Raw genomic sequence first — 15,467 nt, 5'->3', positions numbered from 1 at the left:
ACAGTGTCATCAGCAAAGCACCCCCCACCATAACACCTCCTCCTCCATGTCTCACAAAGACACAGCGGTTTGAACCAAAAATCTCAAATTTGGACTCCAGACCAAAGGACACATTTCCACCAGTCTAATGTCCATTGCTCGTGTTTCTTGGCCCAAGCAGGTCTCTTCTTCTTATTGGTGTCCTTTAGTAGTGGTTTCTTTGCAGCAATTCGACCATGAAGGCCTGATTCACACAGTCACCTCTGAGCAGTTGATGTTCAGATATGTCTGTTACTTGAACTCTGTGAAGCATTTATTTGGGCCGTAATTTCTGAGGCTGGTAACTCTAATGAACTTATCCTCTGCAGCAGAGGTAACTCTGGGTCTTCCATTCCAGTTTCATCATAGTGCTTGATGGTTTTTGCGAATGCACTTAAAGAAACTTGAAAAGTTATTGAAATTGACAGTATTGACTGACCTTCATGTCTTAAAGTAATGATGGACTGCTGTTTCTCTTTGCTTATTTGAGCTGTTCTTGCCATAATATGGACTTGGTCTTTTACTAAATAGGGCTATCTTCTGTATACCCCCCCTACCTTGTCACAACACAACTGATTGGTGACTCCTTGCTGTCCCCAGTCCGCCTGGCCTTGCTGCTATTCCAGTTTCAACTGTTCTGCCTGCGGTTATGGAACCCCTACCTGTCCCAGACCTGCTGTTTTCAACTCTTAATGATCGGCTATGAAAAGCCAACTGAGATTTATTCCTGATTATTATTTGACCATGCTTGTCACTTATGAACATTTTTGAACATCTTGGCATGGTTCTGTTATAATCTCCACCCGGCACAGCCAGAAGAGGACTGGCCACCCCTCATAGCCTGGTTCCTCTCTAGGTTTCTTCCTAGGTTTTGGCCTTTCTAGGGAGTTTTTCCTAGCCACCGTGCTTCTACACCTGCATTACTAGCTGTTTGGGGTTTTAGGCTGGGTTTCTGTACAGCACTTCGAGATATTAGCTGATGTAAGAAGGGCTATATAAAATAAAATTGATTGATTGATTGATTGGCTCAAACGCATTAAGAAGGAAATAAATTCTACAAATTAACTTTTAAGAAGGCACACCTGTTAATTGAAATGCATTCCAGGTGACTACCTCATGAAGCTGGTTGAGAGAATGCCAAGAGTGTGCAAAGCTGTCATCAAGGCAAAAGGTGGCTATTTGAAGAATCTAAAATCTAAAAATATATTTTCATTTGTTTTAACACTTTTTTGGTTACGACATGATTCCATATGTGTTATTTCATAGTTTTGATGTCTTCACTATTATTCTACAATGTAGAAAAATTGTAAAAATAAAGAAAAACCCTTGAATGAGTAGGTGTGTCCAAACTTTTGACCGGTAGTGTATATATAAATAAATACATAGTGAATAACAATGATGAGTAAAAATAACAACTGTTGTTGGTCTACCTGTTTGTGACTTTGTAACAACGTGTATTTACACTGTAATTACACCTGTTACAGGAGGGGGTCGCAGTTCCGGAGCGATCCACTAGGTGTCCTCCGACGACAACCTTAGGCACCTCCTCACTCACAGTCTGGACTAATCATGATCCTATTGGTGTCACCTGTGTCTACCTGTTCACCTGTGTATTTATGCCCTCACTTCCCTGTGTTCCCTTGCTCAGTTTTCTCTGCTAGTTCCTCTATGCTCAGTAGTACTAATCAGTGTCTGATTGGAGAAGTATGTACAGGTACTCGAGAAGTGTTCTCCCTGTTTCTTTATTATTTCAGTCGTAGTTACTATTTCGTATTTTGGCTGTCAGCCTGTTTTTGGAGATTTATTTGCTCCACCATTCTGTTATCATGTTAAGTCCGTTGTTTTGTATCCTGGTTTTTGGACCACCAGTAAAGATCCTTGTTTCACCATCTCTGCCTACTGCCTACTGTCTATCCTGCACCGCACCTGGGTCACACCTCACACCAACCCTTACATACATCTAGCCTACTTATGTAAATACATAGGTTTTAGGATCTTTTTCAACCCTAGAAATGACCACAAGCTAGTAGACAGTGGACAAAAGGATCTCATTTATGTCACAACAATCAATATTTTACAAACCTGAAAATGTCCTGGAGATTCAAATTAAACGCACATGTTCGTTTGCATACTTTGCAAAAATACGTAACAGAGCAAGATAAAAAAAAAATGCATGTAACATTGTATGGATATTGTACAAACTAAATATGTGTGATATGCACTGAAATCCAGGGTTGGGGTCAATTCCATTTAAATTCCAGTCAATTCAAAAAGTAAAGCAAACTCCAATTCAAATTCAAATTTTTCCTAATTGAAAAGCATTGAAGAGAATTGAGATTGGAATTTTTGTGTACTTCATGAATTGACTGGAATTTAAATGGAATTGACTCCAACCCTGCTGAAGTCAAAACATTTATACAACAGGCTTTGATACCAACATCTATAGCCGTCAATCATAGGTTTAATGTCAAATATGCACAATGGTCAACACATGTCAGTCTTGAGTCATGAGGGCCCTGAAAAGGAGTCAGTCACTCCAACTAATCAATAAATACAAGGAGATCGTTTTTTCTCATAGAAGAGTCAGTCAGTTAATGCCAGAGCCATTCAGCTGTGGTAAATGAAAGCACACCTGATTCAATCAAAAAAGTAGCCATACCCACATAAGAACATACTATAGTATACTATGGTTAAATACTATAGTATTCACTCTAGGGTTTTTGCGGACTTTACTGTAGTATTCACTGAAGTCTGCAAAAACACTACAGTGAATACTGTAGCATTTACTGTAGTTCTGCGGACATGACTGTAGTAATAATATAATATTTAGCAGACGCTTTTATCCAAAGCGACTTACAGTCATGTGCGCATACATTTTTACGTATGGGTGGTCCCGGGGATCGAACCCACTACCCTGGCGTTACAAGCGCCATGCTCTACCAATTGAGCTACAGAGGACACTGTAGTATTTTCAGTTTACTATAGTATAACTACTATAGTAAGACAAAAACTGTATTATATACTATAGGAATTAGTGTAGTGTTTTTACAGACTGTAATATACTGTATTATTTACTGTAGTGTTTTTGCGGACTGTAGTATACTGTCGTATTTACTGTAGTGTTTTTGCAGACTGTAGTATACTGTAGTATTTACTATAGTGTTTTTGTTTTATTATCTTGGAAATAGCAGTGGGGGCTTTGTACTTGAGGAAACCCACTGGACAGAAAAATACTCAAATAGCAAATTTTTCATAACCTGTAGGTAGGTAGGACTGAGGTCTGAATGCTCTTTTTAAAGAGCTGTAGGGACCACAATATATGGTCTATACTTGGCCTGCAGGTTTCTCACTTATGGGTGGCACAAATTGGGACTATGGGGGAGGGGAATGGGCAGGGTATATGCAAATTAATACTGCAGTATATACTATAGTAATTACTGTAGTGTTTTTACGGACTGTGGTGTTTTTGTGGTGTGCAGTATACTGTAGTATTTACTATAGTATTCTACAGTATACTACAACATTCTATAGTAAGTACAACACATGATCGACGTATACTACAGTGTATATTATATTATTCTACAGTATACTACAGTTTACTACAGAATTCTACAGTAAGTGCTGTAGTATTCTATAGTAAACTAGTATTTTATTTATGTGGGTAACTCTGAGGAAATCCAATTCAACCCATCAGGGAGGGAAACAAAAGCGATATGAAGGCTACCGGGCATAGACATGTCATTTCTGGTTTGGTAAAATGGCCGCCAAAGGTAAGCCACCGCAAAAACGTAAATTCAAAGGGCCCTGTATTGGAATACTGAAATGTTTGATATTCCTCATAATAAATACAATTTGAGGGGAAAACGACCAAAGTTTTGTTAGAAAAACAGACATAACTAATTAGATGTAAAATCACCAATTTATGAACACAGGAAAAGCAAACTATTGCTATAAAACAAAACCATTCAAATATATATATATCATTTCCATAGTTTTGTCATGTAGGCACATGTGGTCATCTGAGAGTAATTTGTATTTCTAAATGGAAATGACAAACTTAAGAAGCTTTTTTAAACCTCAAATACATGACACGTTCTCCTGCAGGGTGATCAAATTAAGATCCGATATCTGTATAATAGTCCAAAGTGAGATCAAAGAGTCTTGTGGGGTTTGTTAGCTGTGGTGGGAACCTCAAACTCAACTGTGGTTCAACCGTATCTAAACCCGGTTGATCCTCTCCACGGCAAGGCCCTCTCGGTTTTAATATCTATACTGCAGTCAGCAATTACAGAACTAAAATAAAAATACTTTTAGCGCAGCCTAATCAGTTGTTTATTTTAAATGGGCCTACGTGGTAAAAGTGAAATCTGGCTAGCTACCTATTTTCCCTATATTTATCACACTGCCACAATGAATGAGCACTCTGTGCGATCACTCGCTGCCCTATCGCGAAAACTCAACAGGGTAACACAAACAAGTCTTTCTCGCTGGGGCCCATTACCAAAGTCAGTAATCTGCTCACTATCGGCCGTGGCGTATCGTAATTGATCGAACAAGTTGCGTTTGACGAAGCCCTGTTTATTTAACAGCACCGACTGCTCCCATGCAGCGTGCAGCTGGGTTCTTCAAACCGCAACGTTCAACAGAGGACGCAGCGAACGAACCAACGGCTCCCTTATGAACCTCCTGAGGGATCCGATTCCACCTCGTCCTCCTGGCTCTCACAAACAGGCTCTGTCTGTCCACAGGAGGTGGTTGGAGTCAGTCTAGTCATCAGCACTTCTCCTGGTAGGCTACTGCCGGTTCGCTGCACAGTATCATGACAGATACCCAGAGGTCAGACTTAGAGGCTTCTGGTGGTCCTGTTTGGCTCCGTTGGTAAGACTGCGGTGCTAGCAACACCAAGGTCATGGGTTTAATTCCCACAGGAGACACATACACATATTGAAAATGTGTGCACTCACTGTATACAAGTCGCTTTGGATAAGTGGCCTATGTTAGAAGACAAAAACATTATATTTATTGGAAGACTACCAGTTGTAAAATCGACTACTCAACTAATCTATCAAGCTCAATAACAGTCAATCCATTCATATCACCTGCAGCTGCAGACAGAGAGAAACTAATGAGGAGAGCCGTGCTGACAGCATCAGGCTGCTAGTGATAAACGGCTCCGACGTCAACACACGGGAAACCAGTTTCTCTGGCCTCCTCATTGACAGTTCATCCAATTCCTCATTGACTTAGGGCCAATATACTGCCATGTGGAGTAGGTCTATCTCTGTAGGAATGATGGCATGGGTGAATACATCTTAACACACAGTCTCTAACCCTGCCACCCACAGGGGTGTGTGTACCTGGATCGAGGGTACAGGTTGGTAGTTGGAACTAAGCCAGGGTTGGCATATATGAGCTGCATAAGACTGTTGGCTTAATATATCTCAGTGACTGAGACTCTGATGCAGTTCACCGCTGTGTATAACTTGATGTGATGTGTTGTGTATCATGTATTGTATGTGGGAGCGGGGCCGTACGTCCAACAATATTTCCTCTCGGGTAAAATAAGGTCGATTTTATCTTATGTAAAGTAAAGGCCTTGTTAAATATGTGATCAGGAACATGGCCGCTTATTAACCTGACACCCTAAAGAGATCACACTAAGAGGGGCCCTAGACAACGACATTCCAACTCATTAGCACTCCACAACACGCAGCACACTTGGAGAGAGCACATCCCCACACTGCTTTTATTATGGAAGAGGGAGTAGGGGGAGAGAGAAAGAGAGAGAGAGAGAGAGAGAGAGAGAGAGAGAGAGAGAGAGAGAGAGAGAGAGAGAGAGAGAGAGAGAGAGAGAGAGAGAGAGAGAGAGAGAGAGAGAGGGAGCAGAGAGAGAGAGAGAGAGAGAGAGGGAGCAGAGAGAGAGAGAGAGGAGGGGAGAGAGGGGGAGCAGAGAGAGAGAGAGAGGGAGCAGAGAGAGAGAGAGAGAGAGAGAGAGAGAGAGAGAGAGAGAGAGAGAGAGCAGAGAGAGAGAGAGAGAGAGAGAGAGAGAGAGAGAGAGAGAGAGAGAGAGAGAGAGAGAGAGAGAGAGAGAGAGAGAGAGAGAGAGAGAGAGAGAGAGAGAGAGAGAGGGAGCAGAGAGAGAGAGAGAGAGAGAGAGGGAGCAGAGAGAGAGAGAGAGAGAGGGAGCAGAGAGAGAGAGAGAGGGAGCAGAGAGAGAGAGAGAGAGAGAGAGAGAGAGAGAGAGAGAGAGAGAGAGAGAGAGAGAGAGAGAGAGAGAGAGAGAGAGAGAGAGAGAGAGAGAGAGAGGGAGCAGAGAGAGAGAGAGAGAGAGAGAGGGGAGCAGAGAGAGAGAGAGGGAGCAGAGAGAGAGAGAGGGGGAGCAGAGAGAGAGAGAGAGGGAGCAGAGAGAGAGAGAGAGAGAGGGAGAGAGAGAGAGAGAGAGAGAGAGAGAGGGAGCAGAGAGAGAGAGAGAGAGAGAGAGAGAGAGAGAGAGAGAGAGAGAGAGAGAGAGAGAGAGAGAGAGAGAGAGAGAGAGAGAGAGAGAGAGAGGGAGAGAGAGGGAGCAGAGAGAGAGAGAGAGAGAGAGAAGGGAGCAGAGAGAGAGAGAGAGAGAGGGAGCAGAGAGAGAGCGAGAGGAGCAGAGAGAGAGAGAGAGAGAGAGAGAGAGAGAGAGAGCAGAGAGAGAGAGAGAGGGAGCAGAGAGAGAGAGAGAGAGAGAGGGAGCAGAGAGAGAGAGAGGGGAGCAGAGAGAGAGAGGGGGAGCAGAGAGAGAGAGAGAGGGAGCAGAGAGAGAGAGAGAGGGGGAGCAGAGAGAGAGAGAGAGAGAGAGAGAGAGAGAGAGAGAGAGAGAGAGAGAGAGAGAGGGAGCAGAGAGAGAGAGAGAGGGAGCAGAGAGAGAGAGAGAGGGAACAGAGAGAGAGAGAGAGAGAGAGAGAGAGAGAGAGAGAGAGAGAGAGAGAGAGAGAGAGAAAGGGAGCAGAGAGAGAGAGAGAGGGAGCAGAGAGAGGAAATGAGAGGTACATGGGAGATAAGGGGAGACTATACTGAGTATACAAAACATTGCTCTTTCCATGATATAGACTGATCAGGTGAATCCAGGTGAAAGCTATGATCCCTTATTGATGTCACTTGTTAAATCCACTCCAATCAGTGTAGATGAAGGGGAGGAGACAGGTTATAGAAGGATTTTTAAGCCTTGAGACAACTGAGATATGGATTGTGTATGTGTGCCATTCAGAGGGTGAATGAGAGAGAGAGGAGAGAAAGAGGGAGACGTAAGAGAGACTGGTAACTCTAGCACTGCCGCTGCCACAGAAAACACTAATGACGACCAGATGTCTCTCTGGAACTGGAATGCAAATGCATTGTTAATGGGAGCAAAATAGGCTTCCCGCGGCAACACAAATATTGAGCTAAGATTAATGTTGCACGGGTGAAGATTTTCGCAGGTTTACATAGGATCGTGTTCTTGCGATTCTAGGCCTGCTCGAGTCGTTTAAATGTTTTACATTTTAGTCATTTAGCAGACACTCTTATCCAGAGCGACTTACAGGAGCAATTAGGCAATTAAGTGCCTTGCTCAAGTGCACAACGGCAAATGTTTCACCTAGTCGACTCGGAGATTCGAACCAGCAACCTTTCGGTTACTGGCCGACACCTGCTAGTTAGGGCTCTGACCAATGTTCCCTCTAAGCTGCGTGCGGGCATGCAGTCGCCCTGAGACTGCTATCAACTGGTCGATCTCCAAGGCATTCCTAGTAGATCAACAAACATTTTAGTAAAAAAAAACTATGATAAAGCCTTGTGTTCCTATTTTTTAAAAATAGTCTCGGGATGTTGGCGGTAGGTGCACCCGATTCAGATGCCCTGTGCGCCATGTAGGCGAACCTGTTTAGAAATCAAAGTGAGAGCTGCATGTAGCCACGTGTACACATTTGTTCATATCCTTTGCTAGTTAGTGAGTTATTAATAATGGTATGGGAATAATAATCATTTTATTTTGTAAAGTGGTTCCTTGCATCAAACAACACAACATTTTCAGTTACTTCCTTGTCTGAAGGACGAGTGGATAAACAGGTTCATGTCAAGCCCTGCATGTTTAAAAAATAATGGAATGTAGGCCTACATTGAACACCACACATTGGCTGCTACTGTAGGCTGAATGCATTTTCTCCATTGTTTTTGATGGTAGGCCAATCTGTTAGGCCTACATTATGATCAAATAGCCACAGTAGCCTACTTGGCCTCTGTTAAAACTATAACTTCAAGCGGGTACAGCCTCAGTGTTCACAGTAAATGTGCGCTGGAAGTTGCACAGAATTTTCACAATGTTCAAGTTTGCGGTCAGCAGACCTGACATTTGCTCAGTGTCATAATGTTTTTTGAGGGAACATTGGTTCTGACAGCTCAATGATTAACATGCAGACGACACCCAAATGAGTAGTGGTGGGGATTACATAAACACATCCCCTCCATTTTTAATAGGCATGGAAAATGGACCTCAGACTTCAGTCAAAGTGAATTATTGAATTACAGACGGACAGCCAACGAGAGAGAAGAGAGAGAGAGAGAGCTGTGCCCATGGATACAGGAGCCCAACATTGGGAGCCGAGCAGGTAATGCTTTCTGTCACAGAGTCAGACAGAGTCAGACACAAACCACACAATCCACTTAGAGAAAAATACATTAGGCGGGGGATATTAAATGTTGCGTTTTTTGCGTCCTGCCAACAGTCAATCAGTCTGGAGACTTACCTGTCACTCTGTCATGGTCTCAGAGGCATCCCGTACATGTGGTGACTGTAATTCACCCTGGCACCACATAACTCAGGCTGGTGTCAAAGCAGGCCATCTAAACACCAATAAAGACGGGTCTGATTACTAAACAAGATGTGGCTCAAGGAGGGAGGAGGGAACCATCAAGAGATAACACATGACATGCTAAAACAGGGGGGAGAAAACTAGGCCAGGTCAAACACTGGCCTATGAAACAGAGGAGGAGAAGTAAAAACGAGAGAAGAAGGAAAGAACAGGCAAGGTCTTTAGCAAAAGCTGGTCTGAGCCACATGGCCGAAAACAGCGCGACCTTGGAACAGGACGCACGCTGGTGTGCGTCGAGCAAAAGCAGAAAAAAAACGGAAGAGTTGCAGGGAACGGGCCACATAACAAAGGCCAAGCGAAGGGGTCTGGGAGCTATGGGAGTGGGATCAATCCAGGCGTTGTGGAAGGCGGTGGTCAAGTTAAAGCCAACGAGCAGAACGGAGTCACACAAGCCAAAGGTCGCGGATGGTCACCAGGGGTCGGAGAGGGGTCTCTCTGATGTCTCGGGCTCTACTATGGTCTTGGCCAGCAGAACAAGGCTACAACATGACCCCAAGGGCCCAAATTGGACGTGTGTTCACGGTTCCCCGACTAGCCAACAGCCAACTAAAGTGACTACGAAAATATGACCTTTTCTTCACAGCTGCCGAGAGAAACTCAACGTTCTTATTTTGAGGGCTAGGAAAAAGAACATCAGACGTTTGTCATCCCTTTAACGTGGAGAACCGCTCGGTGGAGACCAACGTTTTAACTCACAGTTTCCTTCGCACTGAGGATGTTTTTACATATCGTTTTCCAACTTTCACAAAGCAGGAATGCTTTAAACTGATATCATAAGTGTTGTGTAATGCAAGAGGGAATAGGGAATGAATAAGCATGTCGTTGTTTTGATAGGAATGAGAGGCTCTTAAATTGAATCAAATGATCAAGTTCAAAACATTTCCAAGGACTGAACTCAATGCCCTAAAATGGTTACAAGAAGATTACACACTTTTCATTTCTACCGCATTAATAATTGGGTATATCAAATCGAATGGGATTAAATCTAAAGCATTGTATTGGCAATGTTTAGATGGTATAATTAAGCAATAAGGCCCGAGGGGTGTGGTATATGGCCAATATACCATGGCTAAGGGCTGTTCTTAGGCACACCACATTTTAGTGACTATCAGTCAGTCATCTAGATTTAGAATCTTGTACCACAATCTACACTGAGTGTACAAATCATTAAGAACACCTGCTCTTTCCATGACATAGACTGACCAGGTGAATCCAGGTGAAAGATATGATCCCTTATTGATGTTACTTGTTAAATCCACTTCAATCAGTGTAGATGAAGGGGAGGAGACAGGTTAAGGAAGGATTTTTATTAATTGAGACATGGATTGTGTATGTGTTCCATTCAGAGGGTGAATGGGCAAGACAAAATATTTAAGTGCTTTTGAACGTGGTATGGTAATAGGTGCCAGGCGCTTTTATATGGTAAGTGAAGTTGGAACGACCCATTTATACGGTAACCAAAGTTGGAATGACCCATTTATATGGTAACCGAAGTTGAAATGACCCATTTATACAGTAACCAAAGTTGAAATGACCCATTTATACGGTAACCAAAGTTGGAACGACCCATTTATATGGTAGCCAATGTTGGAATTACCCATTTATACGGTAACCAAAGTTGGAATGATCCTGAAACAAATCCAGTCATCCCCTACAAAACATAATGAACTAAGCCTGAAAATGTCCTGTTTTGCTGCCAAACGAAATCTCCATACACCTCGTCTAGAGACCCAAAACCCCTTTCAAGAAAGCCTCGCTTTTCATCAGCTGACCCTAACCGATCCCCATCCCCTCTTTTCTCATTGGCTCTCACTAACGGCTATCTCATCTCTGAGGCATTCCATCTAGGCCTACATATGTGTTGTGGTCTGTGGGTTGCCAGGTCTGCAGAGAAACAGTTGCCAGATTTTCTCACAGAGTGGCTCCCGAGGGAGAGAAGCTCTCCAACGTGCAGGGAGGCTGATCAAACCCAGTAATTTAGGAGGTACCCAGGTAATAACACAAAGCCCATCGCATAATTACCATCACAGTGCCATCCGTTTTGTCTCCAAAGCCCCATACACTACCCACCACTGTGACCTGTACGCTCTTGTTGGCTGGTCCTCACTACATGTTCGTCGTCAAACCCACTGGCTCCAGGCCATCTATAAATCACTGCTAGGCAAATCCCCGCCCTATCTTAGCTCATTGGTCACCATAGCAGCACCCACCCGTAGTCTGCGCTCCAGCAGGTATATCTCACTGGTCATTCCCAAAGCCAACACCTCCTTTGGCCGCCATTCCTTCCAGTTCTCTGCTGCCAATGACTGGAACGAATTGCAAAAATCTCTGAAGCTGGAGACTCTTATCTCCCCCAATAACTTTAAGCATCAGTTGTCAGAGCACCTTACCGATCACTGCACCTGTACACAGCCCATCTGAAATTAGCCCACCCAACTACCTCATCCCTATATTGTTATTTAATTTGCTCTTTTGCACCCCAGTATCTCTATTTGCACATAATCTCTTGCACATCTAGCATTCCAGTGTTAATACTATTGTAATTATTCTGCACTATAGCCCATTTATTGCCTTACCTCCATAACTTGCTACATTTGCACACACTGTATATATATTTTCTGTTGTATTTTCTGACTTTATGTTTTTTTTCTTTACCCCATATGTAACTCTGTGTTGTTTTTATTGCACTACTTTGCTTTATCTTGGCCAGGTCGCAGTTGTAAATGAGAACCTGTTCTCAACTGGCTTACCTGGTTAAATAAAGGTGAAATAAAAAAATAAAAAAATAAAAAATCAGGAGAGAGAGGGAAAGAGCAGGGGAATCACAGTCCTGGGAAAATTCACACGTGCACACACACACACACTCGCACACGCACGCACACACGGGTGCATGCACACACACAAGGGTGCATGAACACGAACACACACACACACACACGCACAAACACACACACACACACTCGCACACAAATGATGGCTGTTTGGTATTCATCCAGACACTAATGTGTTCCACTTATGACACTCCCTAAACTGTGGGGTCTAATTTATCGGCAAGTGGACTATACCTGGAGAAGAGCCTGCTATAGCCCCCTCCTCCACACTGACTTTCACGCTGAACACACGGTCCCCCCAGGGGTGTGTCCTCAGCCCTCTGCTGTTCCCCCTGTTCACCCACGACTGCGTGGCTTTGCAAGACACCAACTCCATCATCAAGTTTGATGACGATCACCAACCATGACGAGTCAGCCTATAGGGAGGAGGTAAGTGAACTGGCAACTTTTGGTGCCAGGACAACAACCTCTCCATCTATGTCAGCAAAAAAAAGAAGTTGATTGTGGACTTCAGGAAGCAGAGGAGGGAACACGCCCAGATCCACATCAACAGGACTCCAGTAGAGAGAGTCAGCAGTTTTAAGTTCAACAGCGTCCACATCACCGATGACTTGACATGGACCAACAACACTACCACTCTTGTCAAGAGGGTGCAACAGCGCCTCTACTTCCTAAGGCATCTGAAGAAATGTGGCTACCACTGCACCATCGAGAGCGTCCTGACCAGTTGCATCACAGCCTGGTACTGACCCTTTTACGACCACAAGGCCCTCCAACAGGCGGTGAAGACGGTCCAGTACTGTCACGATCGTTACATGATGAAGCGGACCAAGGCGCAGCGTGATAACCGTACATCTTTTATTGTACTGAATACACGATCAAAACAAAACAACAAACGATACGTGAAGTCCTAGGTTATACACCAAAACAAACCTTACGGAACAAGATCCCACAATAAACAGTGCCAAACAGGCTGCCTAAGTATGGTCCCCAATCAGAGACAACAAGCTACAGCTGCCTCTGATTGGGAACCACCCTGGCCAACATAGAAATACACGAACTAGAACAAAACATAGAAAATAACACATAGAAAATCCACACCCTGGCTCAACATATAAGAGTCCCCAGAGCCAGGGCGTGACAGTACCCCCCCCCCCCAAAGGCGCGGACTGCGACCGCGCCAACCAAACACAAGAGGGTAGGGGCCGGGTGGGCATTCCACCTCGGAGGCGGATCTGGCTCCGGGCGTGACCACCACTCTCTCTCTACCCCCCCCGTAGCGCCCCTGGTCTGGTATGGCCCCGCTGGCCGGAGCTGGACTGGACATCGGTGGAGCGGATTGCTCTGGCTCCGGTGTGGAGCAGCTGACCGGTGCCGGACCAGGCACCGGTGGAACAGGCACGGACCGTGCCGGACTGACGACGCGCACCACTGGCTTGGTGCGGGGAGCAGGAACGGGCCGGACCGGGCTGACGACCCGCACCACTGGCTTGGTGCGGGGAGCAGGAACGGGCCGGACCGGGCTGAGGACGCGCACCGCTGGCTTGGTGCGGGGAGCAGGAACGGGCCGGACCGGGCTGACGACGCGCACCACTGGCTTGGTGCGGGGAGCAGGAACAGGCCGGACCGGGCTGGCGACGCGCACCACTGGCTTGGTGCGGGGAGCAGGGACGGGCCGGACCGGGCTGGCGACACGCAGCATTGGCTTGGTGCGGGGAGCAGGTACAGGCCGGACCGGGCTGGCGACGCGCACCACTGGCTTGGTGCGGGGAGCAGGAACAGGCCGAACCGGGCTGGTGACGCGCACCACAGGCTTGGTGCGAGGGACAGGAACAGGCCGGACCGGGCTGGCGATGCGCACCACTGGCTTGGTGCGGGGAGCAGGAACAGGCCGGACCGGGCTGGCGACGCGCACCACAGGCTTGGTGCGAGGGGCAGGAACAGGCCGGACCGGGCTGGCGACGCGCACCACTGGCTTGGTGCGGGGAGCAGGAACAGGCCGGACCGGGCTGACGACGCGCACCACAGGCTTGGTGCGAGGGACAGGAACAGGCCGGGCTGGACTGTGGAGACGGACTGGAGGTCTGGAATGGAGAGCTGACACAACCCGTCCTGGCTGAATGCCTATTTCCACACACTCTGTGTGAGGCATCAGCACAGGACGTACAGGGCTGTGCACTCGTACTGACACTACAGCACGTGGCACTGGCGCAGGATATCCGGGACCGAGGAGGGGTACTGGATGCCACGAGCGTTGAGCCGGCACACTCCGTCCTGGCTGCATGCCCACCTTAGCACGACACGTGTGTGGTGCTAGCACAGGACGTACAGGACTGTGCCGGAACACTCGCGGCACAGTACGTAGCTCCGCATAACTCGGAACCTGCCCAGTCTCACGCTGCCTAGCCTGAGTACGGGAAGTTGGCTCTGCTCTACCTCTAGGCTCCGCCAACCACCCTTCCAGCCCCCCAAACCTGGTGGCCTCCTCTCCTAAATCGCCGATGCGCCCTGTAGCTGCCTCCAGCAGCCCCGTCGTCCATGCCGTGTGCCCCCCCCAAAAAAATGTCTTGGGGTTGCCTCTCGCGTGTCCGTCGTCAGCACGGTTGGTGCCGTTTCTCCTCTCTTGCCAGGGCCTGTACCTTTGCCCAGGGCCCTCTGCCCGCGAATATGTCCTCCCAAGACCACCATTCGCCCACCTGGGACATCGCCAACTCCTCCTGCTTGGCACGCTGCTTGGTCCTTTTACATTTACATTTTACATTTTAGTCATTTAGCAGACGCTCTTATCCAGAGCGACTTACAGGAGCAATTAGGGTTAAGTGCCTTGCTCAAGGGCACATTTACGTCATTTAGTAGACACTCTTTTTTTGGGGGGTAAAAGGATTACTTTATCCTATCCCAGGTATTCCTTAAAGAGGTGGGGTTTCAAATGTCTCCGGAAGGCGGTGAGTGACTCCGCTGTCCTGGCGTTGTGAGGGAGCTTGTTCCACCATTGGGGTGCCAGAGCAGCGAACAGTTTTGACTGGGCTGAGCGGGAACTATGCTTCCCGCAGAGGAAGGGAGCCAGCAGGCCAGAGGTGGATGAACGCAATGCCCTCGTTTGGGTGTAGGGACTGATCAGAGCCTGAAGGTACGGAGGTGCCGTTCCCCTCACTGCTCCATAGGCAAGCACCATGGTCTTGTAACGGATGCGAGCTTCAACTGGAAGCCAGTGGAGTGTGCGGAGGAGGGGGGTGACGTGAGAGAACTTAGGGAAGGTTGAACACCAGACGGGCTGCGGCATTCTGGATGAGTTGTAGGGTTTTAATGGCACAGGCAGGGAGCCCAGCCAACAGCGAGTTGCAGTAATCCAGACGGGAGATGACAAGTGCCTGGATTAGGACCTGTGCCGCTTCCTGTGTAAGGCAGGGTCGTACTCTCCGAATGTTGTAGAGCATGAACCTGCAGGATCGGGTCACCGCCTTGATGTTAGCGGAGAACGACAGGGTGTTGTCCAGGGTCACGCCAAGGCTCTTCGCACTCTGGGAGGAGGACACAATGGAGTTGTCAACCGTGATGGCGAGATCATGGAACGGGCAGTCCTTCCCCGGGAGGAAGAGCAGCTCCGTCTTGCCAGGGTTCAGCTTGAGGTGGTGATCCGTCATCCATACTGATATGTCTGCCAGACATGCAGAGATGCGATTCGCCACCTGGTTATCAGAAAGGGGGAAAGAGAAGATTAGTTGTGTATCGTCAGCGT

General features: G+C 46.8%; 1 protein-coding gene across 1 annotated transcript in view; it reads right to left on the bottom strand.

Annotated features, from left to right (window-relative positions):
* Positions 1 to 4,835: 4,835 nt before the first annotated feature.
* LOC121549424 (piezo-type mechanosensitive ion channel component 2-like) overlaps positions 4,836 to 15,467 on the bottom strand; it is a 77,598-nt gene continuing 66,966 nt past the window's right edge. Inside the window, exon 5 of the mRNA XM_041861234.2 lies at positions 4,836 to 4,910. Within this exon, the coding sequence (XP_041717168.2) occupies positions 4,836 to 4,910 (75 nt within the window). The remainder of the gene's footprint in view (positions 4,911 to 15,467) is intronic.

Source organism: Coregonus clupeaformis, chromosome 34, assembly GCF_020615455.1.
Source record: "Coregonus clupeaformis isolate EN_2021a chromosome 34, ASM2061545v1, whole genome shotgun sequence".
Classification (NCBI taxonomy): Eukaryota; Metazoa; Chordata; class Actinopteri; order Salmoniformes; family Salmonidae; genus Coregonus; species Coregonus clupeaformis.
The sequence above is the reverse complement of the archived record's forward strand: the minus strand, read 5'-3'. Positions and strand labels throughout refer to the sequence as shown.